The sequence below is a fragment of the Hesperophylax consimilis genome, chromosome 13, assembly GCF_061612785.1.
Source record: "Hesperophylax consimilis isolate HC1 chromosome 13, BYU_Hcon_1.0, whole genome shotgun sequence".
Taxonomy (NCBI): Eukaryota; Metazoa; Arthropoda; class Insecta; order Trichoptera; family Limnephilidae; genus Hesperophylax; species Hesperophylax consimilis.
The window spans coordinates 24,268,294-24,284,835 of NC_142848.1; the positions used below are offsets into that span (position 1 = coordinate 24,268,294).

At 35.1% G+C, this 16,542-nt stretch overlaps 1 protein-coding gene across 2 annotated transcripts in view; it reads right to left on the minus strand.

Annotated features, from left to right (window-relative positions):
• The window catches only part of Nedd4 (E3 ubiquitin-protein ligase Nedd4), a 48,500-nt gene that overhangs the window by 10,100 nt on the left and 21,858 nt on the right, over positions 1–16,542 (minus strand). The window contains exons 6-10 of one of the 2 annotated variants that reach the window (XM_089638901.1): positions 14,032–14,194; positions 12,230–12,354; positions 10,139–10,256; positions 6,359–6,940; positions 379–490 (exon numbers count right to left, since the gene is read on the minus strand). In XM_089638901.1, coding sequence (XP_089495027.1) covers positions 379–490; positions 6,359–6,940; positions 10,139–10,256; positions 12,230–12,354; positions 14,032–14,194 — 1,100 coding nt within the window. The remainder of the gene's footprint in view (positions 1–378; positions 491–6,358; positions 6,941–10,138; positions 10,257–12,229; positions 12,355–14,031; positions 14,195–16,542) is intronic. The other variant, XM_089638902.1, reaches the window with a different exon arrangement.

A 16,542-nucleotide genomic window follows, 5' to 3' on the forward strand; every position in this document is an offset into this window, starting at 1 on the left:
AATCCTTGGCACTGGACCCAGAGTTTGTAGGTTATTAAATAAATTTAATTAAAAAAATTAAAAAAACAATTATATGTACACCGTATATTTGCGCCATGTCCCAGAGTGGTAGACTCTGATAAAAACTACAATAAAGTAAATCAACCATTCAGCCTCAAAATGTAGCTTAAAATGGCGTTAGCCATGTTTAGTGACCAGAAATGAATAGTCGGGTGCTTAGCCATAGTTGAGCCATAGTTCTACTGGCTCTAGGCAATTGGGACTAGTGTAATTGTACAGAATTCATTCAAGGTAGCAAAAAATACTTTTTATCAGGGTAATCATATAAAAAGGGAACTTCTTAAGAGGGTTACACTGTAATACGGTGTATTTCCAAACCTTCGCTGCCAGGGACTGGCTGCGCACTGTTGGCTGAGCCCCGCCCACTCTGACTGTCCTGCGAGGTCTCCGTTCCTGAGGTGGAGTGTCCCGAGTCCACGTTATCTTCAATCTGAAAAATATATTTATTACTAACTGGAAAACTGAGTGTATTCGGTGGGCAGTTTTTGAACCCTATTTAAAAGGTGCCTACTTTGAATTGCTGATAATACAGTGAAACCCTCATAATACATTGTGCGCACATTAAAAGAAATTACAAGCTTTAACCCTTCCTTGCCGGTGCTGTCAACTGATTGGACATGTCTATAATTATTGTATTGTATTGTTCATATTTTAGGTGTTTACAGCAATACATTTATGTATTGGATAAAATAGTTTAACCACTTAATACTCGTTTATTTTTTTTAACAAAAATGAAACTAAAAACATCAGGTTATTTTATTTTTTATAAAGAGTTAACATAATTTAAAATTGACTAGTTCAAAAAAAAAAACAAAACAGAAGCAATAAAAAATGTAAAAAAACTTAACCATATTCAAAAAAATAAAACAAGACTAACTATAATAAAAAAAAATGGAGAGCGCAGTTTGTTTGTTTATACAAGTCAAAAGACCAAACTGCGAGCAGTGTTCGGGTTGTCGCGGTACGATACACGCGCCGTCCGCGAACACCGCTCGTTCAAAAGCATTAAGTGGTTAAATATTTAGTATTTAAAATGCAAAAGAAAAAAATATTTTTTCCACATTTTCAGCACTAATACACAATATGTGACTGGAATATTGACTCCAAAACTCTTCTGACCTCAAGTATATTCTGTCAGAATATTTCCGCTTTGCAATTAAATCCAAATAAATGGAATATTTCTGAACGTAACCGAAAACTACAAACTGTTTTGAAAGGTGATTTTGAAATACGCTTCCAAATATTATTATTAGCAAAAATCATATATTTTTGAAATATTAAATTATTTAATGCAAACATAAAAAATAAATAAAAATGGCTCACTTGACGATTTTGCAACTAAAATTACTGATAACAAGATAATATGTAAAAACGCATGCATTTTATTAAAAAAATGTTTCTACAAACGTTATTGTAACCATATAAAAATCACAAAGTTTTTCAAATTGCGATTGAAACCTCTGGTTCCACTAAGGTGCACATTTTAATTCTTTTGTTGTTAATTTACAGATTTGAATACAAAGTGTGGTGTTTTTTTTCTTTCTAACACTGTTTAGATCATATTTCAACACCATGACAGTAAGGGAGATACAAATTTTAAATCGGTAAGTGAAGGGTTAATAATTCGTGTTTTTTCGCTCCCTTGAAAATTTATAGTAAAAATGGTCTAATTAATCCCATAGGCCGCCAAAACTCTCTTATATGGTTCTTCAAGCAACCAGAAAAAATTTCTTAAAAAACCTTTTATTTGAGATAAATTATGGGGATTAATTAGGGAAACCCTTATATTTGAGATAAATTAAGGGGATTAATTAGGGAAAACCTTATATTTGAGATAAATTAAGAGGATTACTTAGGAGAACCATATATTTGAGATAAATGAAGAGGCTTAGTTAGGGAAATATAAATTAAGCCATTTTTCAATTTCAGGTGACTGAAAAAAACAAAACTTCTTAAATGTGGAAACTTATTATGTGGGAATCTTATATGATGGTTTCACTGTATAAGCGCTGAGAAAATGTTGCTTTAATTATTGATTTGTGACTCAAAATGTGAAAAATAAAAATATCTTGTGATTATTAATGGAAATTGACAATTTTCAATTTAACCTGTTAACTGCCCGTGTCACCTAAAGGCGCCAATGCCAGCATTACTCACATGTCCATCGCTCCTAAAGGTGTACCCGATCAAAAACTCTCTAACACTGAGATCCGACATCATGACATTGGCGTAGCTAAAATTTCTAGGTCAACACAACTAATTTCAGCTTAAAAACATAATTTCTATCATGAGCTATTGAGCTCAAACATTCATTTGAATTTAATTTTTTGAATGCAAATCTTGGAAGTAGAAATTAACCCGCTTCCCGACATCCGATCGGACAAACTCGGCATATAGACTCGAATGTCAGTCTTATCCAATAGGGATTTGGCTTGGTTGGTAGAGTTCTCGATTCCAGTTCCTGGATAGGAAGGTTCAATCCTCAGTCAAACCAAAAAATATAATTAAAATTTTGGTTTTATTAGACATTTGAAAATAGATAATAAAAAAACCTTGTTTTTTACGGGTTGATTTTATTATTATATACTGTCCATTTTTTTTAAATTTTGAAAATATTTATTGAAATAACTTATATCACGTAATTAATTTATAAAAGTATTGGCGTGGGATAAATATTGACAATACAACGACGAGGGGCAGTTAACAAGTTGAAAACTTTTAAATGTAAAATATGCAACCAAAATAGATCACTATACCATGACAAATATTTATGATGATATCATTACATGACATGTAAAAATATGTATATGAAAAATCACCAGTGAAGTTAATTTTTACATTAAATAAATAAAAACATGCATACAAAATATAAAGCATACCCAGGAAAAATAAATAGATACATATATAAATTGTGCTATCATATACATTGTGTAATATAATAAGAACAAACATTTATAATAGCAAAAAACATAAAACAACAGGCTAAATGTATCGATACAGTGCACATGCAGTAATTAAGGTGTATGTACATACTACATAATGTGTGTATAAAGAAATAATACATGGAAATAGCAACATTTACAGAACACACTTAAGTTTGCAGTCGGTGGCGTTTCTAGTGTAGATTTTGTGGTAACAAAAAAATATGTAAAATTTTTTTAAAGTTTGTTGATTCGTTGGTTTCAACTCTGGTCCCCTGCAAATTTAAGTGTGTCAGGTCGTATTAGGAACGATTACCAAATTATGGACGAATACGGCGATTGAAAAGGAAGCCGGCAAACGTGCAGGATAAGACAGAACATAATATTATAGTACTTTGGTAACCTGCAAATTTAAGTGCGTTAAGCCGTACTAGGCACGACTAACAAATTACCGACGAATACGACGATTGAAACGAAAGCCGTCAAAGGTTCAGGATGAAACAAAACATAAAATTAGACAAATAAATGTGTAAGGTTGGAAAATCTTATAAGTAGGCTTCAAATTAGGCTATTTATTAAATTTATAATTATAATAAAAACTGCCTTGAACGATGGAGATTTCCGGGCATTCTGTTTTGGATTCGGCAGTGCTAATTCAAAAAATCAAACCTTCAAATAATATGAAAACATTTAAAATTCCTTACTGTGGTTTAAAGCCAATGAATATTTCATCACTTATCTTATATTTGTATGTTTAATAACCGAGTTATTTGGGGAAATTTAAAAATAAATTCGAAAAAATTGTGTACCTAAATTTAGGCAGTCATCACTCAAGGCCTAGAGCGATGAGACCTAAATATGGGTAGCCATCATTGGACTGGTTAAATGGAATGAGTGGGTTTTGCATTAGTGATATAATCTGGTATAAGATTTTCCAAGAGACCGCATAATTTTTTTTTCTTATATGGGAAAAAGAAAAAAACTAGAAGTGCCTTATAAAAATTTGAAAGGAAACAAATGTTCCATGTAGCCTATTTAGCACGCGCTCTGTCTCACTTGCAATCGCCTGACATTTTAAATCTCCATCCCATTTGAATATCGAAAACAGTTTTGTATTGGAAATTAGAGGCCCGATTGGCAAAATATTTGGATCACGAAACGTTTTCGGATCAAGGCATTTCTTATCTTCTTCCTTATTCTGTGGAAAAACCTTATATGTGGAAAACATCTTAAGAGGGTTTCACTGTACTTAATCGTGCCATAAGTCCTTGGATTATTATTTCTTTCACAAGTGATATAGACAAAACAATAATAAACAATAAGACAATTTGAAACACTAAAATACAATACACGTTTCTGTTTAATTGCATAATATTCTACTCTACTCTGTTATATATATTTTACTCTACTCTGTCAGAGGACCATAGTAATTTATTTAAATATGTATTTTAATAACAAATTCGAACAAAAGCTTTTAGAGTCTACAGTCGACAGTGAGACGATAATGGGACGCAATGAGCTAAAAATTAAAAATAATTTTTTAATTCTACATAATATGTTTTTATACAAATGACGTGTGATAAATATATAAATAAATGGGCACAATTACAGTACAACTAATATGAGAAAGCATTAATTAGCATCTCCATCTACTCAGTCACCGAATAGAGCCACAGTTTAACGGGATGTTGTGGTTTACTAGGTGTAAAAATGAACTGAAAACATATCATTTAAAAAATAGAAATATTTATTGTCAGCATTAAATAAAGCCGTCTATCATAATAAATGGGAGTTTTTACAGACAGCACCATGATATGAAAAACTGATTATGAAAATGATTCAATGATGGTTAAAATACAATGTTTTTTTATATAACCTCGGCTTACAACTAAAATCAAACAATTTTTGTTGTTTTGGAATAACTTAGTGAGTAAAACCTCAAATTGTAATATTTAATTACTGAAGATAATATTAGCGATTGCTAAACGAAAATCTGAATCAGAAAAATTAGAGAACGGTCACATCTAGGACTCAAACCCAGGAAATTACCAGGATTCCTGGGTTCGAGTCCTAAATGTGACCGTATCTTTTTCTGTTTCAGATTTTCATTTAGGAATCGCTAATATTGTATTCAATAATTAAAATCCAACAAGTTCATTAAAAACAGATTACAGTAAAAAGCATTAAATATGGTCCAGTAGGGTAGTTAACCCTATTAAATATGGTCCAGTAGGGTAGTTAACCCTACAAAATATTTTTTATAGCGGCTTTGATAAGCCTCTCAACCATAGACATATGAATATTAGTAGACCTGCCCTAAGTGATTAAAAGCGTATTATTCCCCACTCCCCATACCGGTTCCATTGGAGCCGGCTGGGCTCGCGTATGGCTTCCCGTGAATCTTGAGAACGTGACGTCATCATTCTTGTTCGAACTAGCGTCGAGCTATGGTCGAGGCATTTTATGAAATAACACGGCAAAATAGTGGCTTGTGATATGAAAACTTGTAAAAATAGATGTGAAAAAGAGAATAAACCCAATTGTCGTATTACATTCCATATGTAAGCATCATTTTAAGCTTATTCACGTCGTATAATATGAATCAGTTGTAGAAACATATACTATCACATCGAGCCAACATTGGTCGAATGCAGCGATTCTCAAGTGTGCGCATCGTTGTTACTGGGAAGTAAATTATGAACACTTATAAAAGTGTCTTAACTAAATACGTAAACAAAATATTCAACTCTGAAAAAAGAAGAAATTTTTTTTGCCGAATTTGGACTTCGCAAATTTGTTCATAACGTGGCGAGTAATTTGCGCTCCCATGTAAAAATGTCTATTCATTCAAAAGCAGATTTTACTTTTAAGAACTAAATGGTGATATTATAATGCGAGATGCCTATATACTGTCAGATTGATTTATTGACGAATCACAGTCAGCTTTACCCCCTTCGTTCTTCAACAGTTGATTTTACCCCTCACCTTTAATTTCTAGTCTATATATTCATATGTCTGTGCTCTCAACGCACTGTGGGTTGTGCCCGTATGTATGTTTTTCTGCACTTAGAGGGATAATTAACTCTTTTTGGACCAAAACAGCCTTAGTTGCAAGCCGACGATATATATATAATATATAACTCATTGAATGTTTTTCAATTATTATTGGAACCATTTAAGACACATGCCGGACAACATCAAGATTGTCAACATTACTTGTAAAATAATGAAATTAAAAAGTGAAACAATGATGGTATTATTATTGTACAATCTTGAGTGTAGTCGGTATTAGATTTAAATGGGAATCAGTTGACAGTAAGCAATTGAACGATGGAAGACAGACAAAGCACACACGACGGCCACTCGCCCCCCCTTACCTCCGAGATGAAGGAATCTTCAGAAGGGTGGGAAGAGGGCCGGCGGGGAGACACGGGGGATCCCATGAGGCTGCCCGCCAAGGGGGAACTGAAATGGTTTTCGTCCATGGTCAACCCCGTTACCGCATCGCTGTTCAGAGCCTCCGTTACTACACTCTGCTCTGTCGCTGCACTTTGCGACAATTCATGTTCGTCATCTGTCCCGGTTTCACCAGGCGCATCATGTGTGGCATTTTCATCATCAGCGACATCGTTCGAAGTAGCTTGTTCGCCACTTGTAGAAGCAACTGGGTCACTTAAGGTTATAACAACATCTGCTGTGTCAGTTGTATCTGTTTCGTCGCCTTCGAGTATCACAGTGTTTTCAACAGATACATTAGACGATGCTTCAGCCGTTTCTTGGTTATCGTCTTCGTGGAATTGAGGCAGAGAGTTGGCTTCCTCGATGAGCTCTTCTTCTCTCCGATCCTCGGCGAGTTGTGAGAGCTTGTGTCGCAGCTCGGGGCTGTGAATGGGGGAGGGATTGGGGGTCCCCTGCTGGGAATTGATCCGACTAATCTGATCGCTGTGTAGTCCATCATCCTGTTTGTTTATTGAACAGTTTTGAGGTAAACAAGGGACAAACAAACATATTTAATTGCAAATCATAATTAAAAAAATCCCAAATGAATCCACCATCAAAATTCAAAGATAATTAATTATTTGATTACGACAGATATTATTTTTGGTGCAGTCATTTGGTCGGTTGGTTTGTTAGGCAGCAGCGCGGCATGAACAATTGATGGACGCATGCAACAAAAAGTAAATCATTACGGACATCATGCAAGTACTGCTACGAGACAACTGCTACTAAATTAATTTATTATAAAATTGCAATTATTAAGTAAAACAGTACATCAGATCTATATGAAGAAATAATTATACTAAACAAAGCGAAAAGAAAATCCTTCTTTATCTATCTCAAAAATGAGTACACAACTTATTTGTTCTAGATGCGTATCGTATAACATATTGTTGACAAATAAACGTTAGCCCAGCATCACCAGCAACATCCAGATGAAAAATCATTTTTATAATAGAATACAGTAGAAAATGGGTAATTTTACATTTAATGCATAATGTTTTGCTCGAAATGCTGCCCTTGTCTATTGTAACTCTAGGTTTTCTTTATTTTGTATTGAAAATAAATATGTATAAACATGATTATTTGTTGGTACAAGCCATTAAAACAAGCATTACTTTTTGCAGTGTTAGATTTACCAATAAGCTGAACTGGTAGGTCCTTGTCCTTAAAATAGGCTCCATCTTACGGGAATCCAACATACAGACTCTAGTCTGAGATAGGAACCATTGGCTCCTTTCTAATAATGCTTGGTTAATTTTCATAGTGGAATTTTTTTATGAAAATCAGTCTCAAGGATAGTATAGCTTGTGGGCCAAACGGAAGGTAAATCCGGCACTGAATTAGTCCTGAGTCGATCGTGATAGACCCAATCACGAATCACCAATGATCGATTGGGTACACGATTTAAAAAAAAAGATTTGATCGATGAGCTGTCAGGTGAGTCAGCACCCGTGATACGTGTGGCAAGCTACCATAGATGTATAAGTTCTGTAGACCGGGTGTCTCGAATCTGATTCTCGCGACAAAGAAATAGAGATGGTAGATACTTGAAATAGGCTGTCTTAGAACAGCAGTGGCAGTCCATTTTAGATTAACCACCCCTATTTTCATGTCTTGAGAACGAGACTCGAAATGCCCGGTCTACACAATTTATACATCAATGGTCTATCAATGACATTTGTACTTTTAACCCAATGATCGACCCAGGTCATGTAAAATATATATATATATATACATATATATTTATTTTTTTTACATTAACCCCATACGGGAGGCCCTGGGGAAAATAATTTCCCTCAGGGCCTATGCCATCTTTTGAGATGCTGTGTGGAGGGTCATTTTTAAGGAAAGAAAAGAGAGGAAGTTCTGGGAAGGTAAAGGGAATGAGGTTTGGGTAGGAATCTAGGGATCAGTATGTTCAGGAATAGTTTTTCATATCTACTGAATAATTTTATTTTTGGCATTTGGTCAGTATCGTTTATTCGACAGCGATACATATAAAATGTGTAAGTATGTATGTATTATATAATAAACAGTACCTTTAAACCAAATATGGAAAAAGAAGAGACATAATACCAATTTTAAAAAAATGAGCAGTTCTTTAAGCTTGCAGAGTCTTTAACCCAAGCAAAGTCCAAGAGATTATTCAAAATCAACAAAAAGAGTTAAAAAAAACACAAGTGTATTTATATAGTACAACAAAAGTAATTTGAGGTTAGTATGTCATGTGAATGTATATTATATTCAAGCAATTTATTTACTTCAAATCAAACCATTCAAAACTTTGTAGACCGACGAGTTGGGTTACCTTACTTACACTTTCGGTAACTATACCGCTGTTTTGCTTGCTAGAGCTGACCATCTTACCAGTCACTAGGGTTTATCATTGTTTTTTTAGGACATTTCCGTTAGTCCTCTATGTATTCTAGCAACTATCGCATGGTAACCGGATAACTTAACACAATGAAAATTCAATACACCTTAAGAAAGTGATATAAAGTCATGAAAAGTGATGAACCAAAAACTAGGTTAACTCTTGACAGGCCAAGATGTTTTATGGGCTTTTAAACTATAGAAATCCCAATTATTCAGTCAATTATTAATGGTAACTTATGTATTTGCGCAGGAATACGTAAAATACTAAAATGTTATGTCAAGTATTTAAGCTAATATAAGGACGATAGTAAATTTGGGTACTACCTACTCCCCCACATGGCTGCAGGATAGTTAAATAAATTATGTAGATTAGGTTTATATGTTACTTTTTTTCATCGCTTTTAATGACGTATCATTTTTTAAAGGTTGTTATTGAATTGAATTGTTATCATGGAACCCTGTCGCATGTTTCTAATAATTTCTTTCTGCCACGTTTTTTGTTTGAATAAGTTTACAAAATGGAATCTTTTTGCAAGTGTAAACATGGATTCCGCGATAACTCATCAAAATTCAACACACCTATAAAAAGTGCTTTAAAGTTATGAAAAGTGATGAAACAAAAACATCACTTTTGACAACAACATTGTTTAATCACTTCTCAAAACTTTATAGCACTTTTTATGGGTGTGTTAAATTGTCATTTTGATGAGTTATCCAGTCACCATAAACATGACAACCTAATTTTAAATCAAAAACTAGAAATTTAACAAAAGATGAGGTAGAGGTGTTTGTTTGTTTTTACGAAATGCCTGTTTTATTTTTTAATATATTTTGTGTCGGATTGGTGAGAGAACGTACTGTAATTCAAACGGGAAACTTTATACATATAAGCTTTGTGAAGCGAATACGCTTCCGATTGCTGTTGTACATATGTATTAATAAATATTGTTTAATTTAGCATTTTGTCTTAGATTTTAATAGAGGACTAAAACAATTCATCTAGAAAATAAAACATTCCGATCTAGTTTAAAAGTTGATCAATTTTGATTTAGTAAATGATGTTGTAATAATAAATTATTACATTGGTACTGACTTTGAAAAGAAAAGAAAAAACTTTAATTTTTATTAGAAACATATGAATTTTGAAAAAGAGCATTCATTCATATATTTTTAAGTACCTTACATAAAGACAGATCTATAAGATAATATGGATGAAGCAAGTGATATTGATAATGTAAAGCAAGGCCGTACAAAGTGAGGTGAGTGGAGTTGGGACGTACCTGAGGGTTGGTCTGGGTCGCCGGGACGTTGGGTGAACTGGAGTCATGGGAGATGTGAAACCTTCTCTGGAACTCCGTCACCGCTGTCTCCATACGATTCGCGTCGCCACTTTCATTGCTGTAAATAGTACAAGTAAAATAGGATTTGATAAATGAAAAAATTCATGCATTGATGAAACTTTGGAGAGATAAGACAGTTTTCAGTGAAGAAACATGAAAACAACAGAATTATTCATGTTAAAAATATTTTATTACGTAGAAATAAGAATAAAACAGTAGTTAAATTAATATTATTTACATCATACTATTCCTCACAATTTAAATTAACTTCTGTCTCCTTATAACTAGTGCATATAGGGACAAGTGCATATAGGGACAAGTGCACATGGGGACAAGTGCGCATGGGCACAAGTGCATATGGGGACAAGTGCAAACGGGGATAAGTGCATATGGGGACAAGTGCGCATGGGCACAAGTGCATATGGGGACAAGTGCAAACGGGGATAAGTGCATATGGGGACAAGTGCATATGGGGACAAGTGCGTTTGGGGACAAGTGCATGTACTCGAAGGTACTAGTACAATAGTACCAAAATGCATGAAAAATTACACATACATACATTCTTCTTGGCATTATTTAGTAGAAATGAAGATCTGCTAAGTCCACCCAAAATAAAGTGATAGAACACCCCTCTAAGAGGTTAACCCTAGTTATTTTCGTATTTATTTATTAATAACTTGTCTTATTTCACCAAATATTGATACTATCGACTTAGGAGTGGTCTCATTCGATTCAGCACAAATAAAAATATCAGTGTCAACGCGAAAATACCTCCTGTGTGCCAAAAAAGTAATTGTTCAGAAGGAGTTAAAAGCGGATTTTTAAAAACACGCTTTTACATACATTACTGAATCTAAATCTACAAAGCGTATTTTTGATATTTAAAAAAAAAACTGTAACTCTTAACCCTCGATCACTCGCGCGGTTTTTTGCGTCGTGGTCACTCGCGGGGTGTTGTGGCCACCCCACATACTAAAAGTACATTTTTCTACATAAGTATAGTATCAGTTAATGGAATTATACCAGCATGTTATTATTTAGTGTTGTATGACGTATGTAAATAAAAAACGTAAATTTTATAAATCAACTTTATTACTGTTCTACAAAACATTATAATAATCAGCCTTTTTAGTCAAAATATTGAGATCTTTCTTCAAAGAACCAAAAAAAACAACTTCTTAGTTTTTAACATGAACTTTCTCATTGAAAATCATAAATATAAGGGTTAATTAACAAAATCAAATAAAATTTTCTTATTTATCGTAACAAACCTAATAAAGTAACCTCCGCAAAAGTATAACACGAGCACTCGCGGGGTGTCGTGACCACCCCACGCAAATTGAAACGTCCTCACGTTGCGAGTGCTCGCGCCACACTGCCCCTCCCTCCCCGTGTCGACGGGTTTAACGGTCACATAAGGTACTGAGACGCGCGGACTCTTAACTAGACAAATTATTGGTTACTTTGTGATGTGACATTATAATTTAAAATTAAACAATAACTTTGTAAACATCACTTATAGGTAAATACTTAATGCCGACCGGGTTTTGCTACAACCGTAGCTTCATCAGGGCAGTATAATACTAAACATCTAATATCTAAATTAACATGTGTTGATATCACGGTGAGTGGACAGTCTGAGCTACAGTGGAAGAGGTAGGGATAGGTGGGAGATTGAGAGGCGAGTGCTCTTTGTCAATAGGGAACAATCTGAGTATAGGACTTTTATTTAGGTTTATTTGGTTGTTGATGACTTTGCTATTGACGTTGAAGGAAAGCCAAAAACGTATCCTAAGGGCCTCCTATGCGGAGCTAAAGTAAAAAAATACATATATTTTTCATTCCCAAGATAAAGTCAAATTTTCAATATTTATACTTTTTTGTGTGAATTTATTACTTATGGCACATTATCAATGCTATGTACACGTTGTGCACCAATACACTTAAACTATGTCTTTGAAAGCTTCCTACGTGAGAAAGAGACTAAAGTCATTTAGGGCTCCATGCTAGAAAACAATGCGAGAACCTTACCTTAAGGTGGGGCGCTCCCACTGCGTGCTGCGGGCCACGTGGTTGACGTAGTAGGTACGGCCATTGGCATCTTGCCGCTCCTCCCAGCCGCTGGGCAGCGGGGGCTGGTTGTCACTGACCACCACCTGCAACATACATGCAGACATAACATACAAGCCACTGAACACAAAATCCCTATTAGTGTAATAAACTGATTTAAAATAAAACTGCTCTCAACAATTTACATAAATCTTTCGAAGACTCCACGCAGACCAATGAAATCGATTATAAGTTCAAATACTAATGTACTAACGGACGGATTGCAGTCATTGAAACATACAAAACGGGCAACCCTTGAAATGCCAACGAATCCTTAGCGAATTTCCTAGTAACTCACGGCACTGTGCTATTTTGAACCCTAAAAAATGTTCCTAGCATACTATAATAAATTTTATTTTCTTGGCAAGGAAATAATGTATCTTAAAATTATTTCAGTTTGTCATTTTGTCACTTGCAAATATATTTATTTTATCTGTGAAAAAGCACATCGCATAAATAAATACCGATCGCGAATTCCGGACTATATTCTTCTTCTTCTTTCATAAGGTGGGGGGGTCAGAGGGGGACATCTAAGTCTGCCAGCCATTCTAGGGCCTCAGGCGTCACCATGTGAACCTCATCAATCTCGCCGGGGAATGAATGGAGCGGGCATTCGTTGACCACATGTTCAGTGGTCTGCACAGCACCACATTCACACATCGCCGACTCTTTAAGGCCCCATCTGTGCATCATGTGGGCACAGCGGCTATGGGAGCACCATAATCTATTGATGGCGGACCAGGTTTTGCGAGGCAGTAAGAACCCAGGCTGTCTCTCGGTGGGGTGCTGTATGAGATGGGCATTTCCCACGTTGGCCGTTTGCCACTCAAGTTTCCACCTATCTTCTGGGGTGAGAGGTAATCGGAGGAGCCTCTCTCCTTTCGCCCAGAAGGGCTTTCGGGACTTCAAGCGGCATGCCGGGTGGGAGACGACATCTTCGTGCAAAGGTATTGCGCTTTTTTGCAGCGCCTTCTTGTATTCCCTCAGTGTTGCAATTTCTCGCCTGATGTTTGGCGGGGTTATCTCTACAAGTACGGGGAGCCAAGGGAGAGGAATAGATTTTAAAGTCCCGCTGATGGTTCACATTGTGGCATAAAGCTGAACGTCTACCATGGAAGTGTGGGCGCTTTTAGCCCATACTGGAGCACAGTATTCAGCCGTTGAGAAAACCAGGGCAATGGATGGTGTTCTGAGCGTGTTGGCGTTGCATCCCCAGCTAGTTCCAACTAGCTTATTAACTAAGTTAAGCCTTGTTCTAGTTTTTTACCCACTGTTTCCATGTGTTACCGGTAGTTCCAGCTCCTGTCCAAAGTAACTCCAAGATAGCGGGGGTGGGGGTCATGGTAAATATTTTTTCTATCAAACTGAACACAGAGTTTGGCATTCGCTTGTGAATTACTAAGATTACTAAGTTTTCGACCCATTTGGCTTTGGTCGCCAATTGAGAAAAATATTCTTCCATAGCCTTCAGAATTGAGGATATCTTCTGCTGCTTTAAAGGTTTTGGCTCGATCTGTGACGGAGATGTCATCTGCGTAAGCAAATTTTCTGCCTTCAGTGTGAGGGAGGTCTCGAGTGTAGATATTAAAAAGCGATGGGGCCAGCACTGAGCCCTGGGCAAGGCCATTATTGAGGGGTATTTTTTTGCTTTTTCGCTCCGACTAACATTACCACTATACGATAAAAACAATTTATGAAGATTAGTATAATAAATAAAAACTTACCGACTCCACAATCCCCGTGGGCGAGGGTGGTTCAATAAGTTCCCATTCCTCCGGCTGGGCGGGGGACGCCTGACCATTGATAGAGGGTGGAGGGCTGCCGGAGGCCGCAGCTCCGATTAGCGCGTGGTAAATCTCCAGATGACCGCGCACACGTGACCTAGCACTGTGTACACAGAATAAAACACTTATACATATGGTTTAAATAACATACTTTTTTTCAGTAATTAAGAAGATAAAACTGCTCATCTACTTATCTTGGCTTAAAGCCAACACATAGTATCTCCACTTGGTGGCAAAAATACATTATGAACTAGAACTAGTAAAAATATAACATTTCTAACACAGGTATTTACAAATTTCAACGAGTTAAAATCAAATTTTGCCAGAAATATATATATTTTTAATAGGTTTATTTCCACAAATATTTGTGGAGATACAATATCTTAGCTTTAAGCTATGATTGTTTAACTTATCAAGTGCCAAAAATGCCTATTGGATATGAAAAATTTGTATCCATTGAGCGCCAGTGTATCCGTATGGTAATTTGATATTAATACATTTTGTTAGTGGGATTTTTGTCTTCAGGGAGCTCGGCGTTGCAAAGGTTAAAAGAACATTTATAAATATAAAAATGGAGTTTCATTAAATATGAACTTGTGGTCGGTTCTAGCTGAAAGTTTCTCAAAAACCGACATAACTACGTAACTTCTTAATACATAATGCATTCTTTTACCCTTTTGTAGCACAAAATAGATGCGTTTTCAGACCAACTCATTTTATGCAAGTTTTTGCTAGTTCATACAAGTAGATATCAATCGGTTTTATGCTCAAAATTTTAGATAATCAATAAAATCTACAAATGTATAATTGTATGTATAAGTGCAATCATTTCCAAATCACGATTGCTAGATTGCACAACATGATTACATGAGCTTTTCTATTATCTATTCTTCTACAATGAATAAGCAGAAACATGCTTGTGCTGTGATTTTTTCACTCGCAAGAAGTGTGGAATGTTCTGATATGTCTAAGACTACATATTCGCAATACTGTACACAATTTCATGAATTACAACAAAATAAAGATAGCGAAGCCTTTGTCTGTTTCCCTTGCATAATGTTTTCTATTCTCTATACTTCTACAATAAAGAATCAGAAACGTGCTTGTGTTGTGATTTTTATCTCACAAATATGGAATGGTCTGATGTTATGTTTAAGGTTATTTGTAATACTGTACACAGCTTCATGTGGTACAACAAAATAAAGATGGCGAAGCCTTTGTCTGTTTCTACTGCATAATGGTCTGAGCATTGGACTTAGAGTTGAGAGATTTCAGGTTCCATTTCCAATCCAGAGTAAAAATCTATTTGCACAAATATGGATGCTGTCAGTCTGCTTCTTCATAGTTACGTTTGATGTAAAACCGTTTTTTTTCATTCATGTTACGAGGCGTATCCAGAAAGTAAGTGTACTGAGGCTCTCACGACCGAATGAATTTTATTTTCGATATGTTTGCTACACTTACGTGTAGCCTGACTCTTCCCCTCCGCAACGAGACCGGGTCAGTACGTTGAGAAGTGTCGACGCGACAACACGTTTTGTGAAAAATGTCAATCCAATCTCAATTCAAAGATATAATTAGTACTTTCTGTGAGATGTAACAGATAACTCAAATACTTGTGTATGGTATAATGATTTACGTCAATAAAGATCCCATCTCTTCCAGGAAGTGGACATAATCTGTAATAATTATTAATTGGTAATATATAAGTTATTATAATTGGATGCGGTGTCGATGCGCATTTTTTTTGCAGATCCAAAAGTCCAGGATTCCTGAAAAAGTGTAAAGTCCTGAAAAGTGACAATTTATAAAAATGTTCACTATGTTTATTCCTACAACTAGTATAGTTTTAAGCAGTTTTAAAACAATTCATAATGCACATGGTAATACAGAAACCAATAAAGCTGTATAAACACTCCAATATAAATATTATGAATAAACAAAATAATATTTTAGTGAAAAATAAAAATTAATAATCCTGCATAATTTGGGTTAACGGCCCTCAGAATTGAACAACGACAATTCAAATGTGACCAATTCTTAATGATAGTAACGTTTTTGATTATTATTAGTATAAAGATAAAATAATAATAACTTTGATTCAGACCTTCCAGACTCGAGGAGCTAACCCCGAATTAAAAATAATAGAACTACATAAAGGATTTAATTTATAAAAATTTTGACCAATTAATTATATTGAAACACAGGAAAAATTGGAAGAAAATATTGACTTTTCTGAAATCCGATTAGTGTTTCATTAGAGTGTTGAAAAATTTTAATTTTACAATAATGCGAATTTTGCCATTTTGACAAGAAAACACGAAATTTGCAATATTCTGATGTTTTAAAATATTTCTTTCTCTATGGTTTTTACAAGCTTAAATAGCCATAAAATGAAAAGAACCTAACTTAAAAACCTAACCTAAAAAAAACGGAGTTCTCCACTTTTTT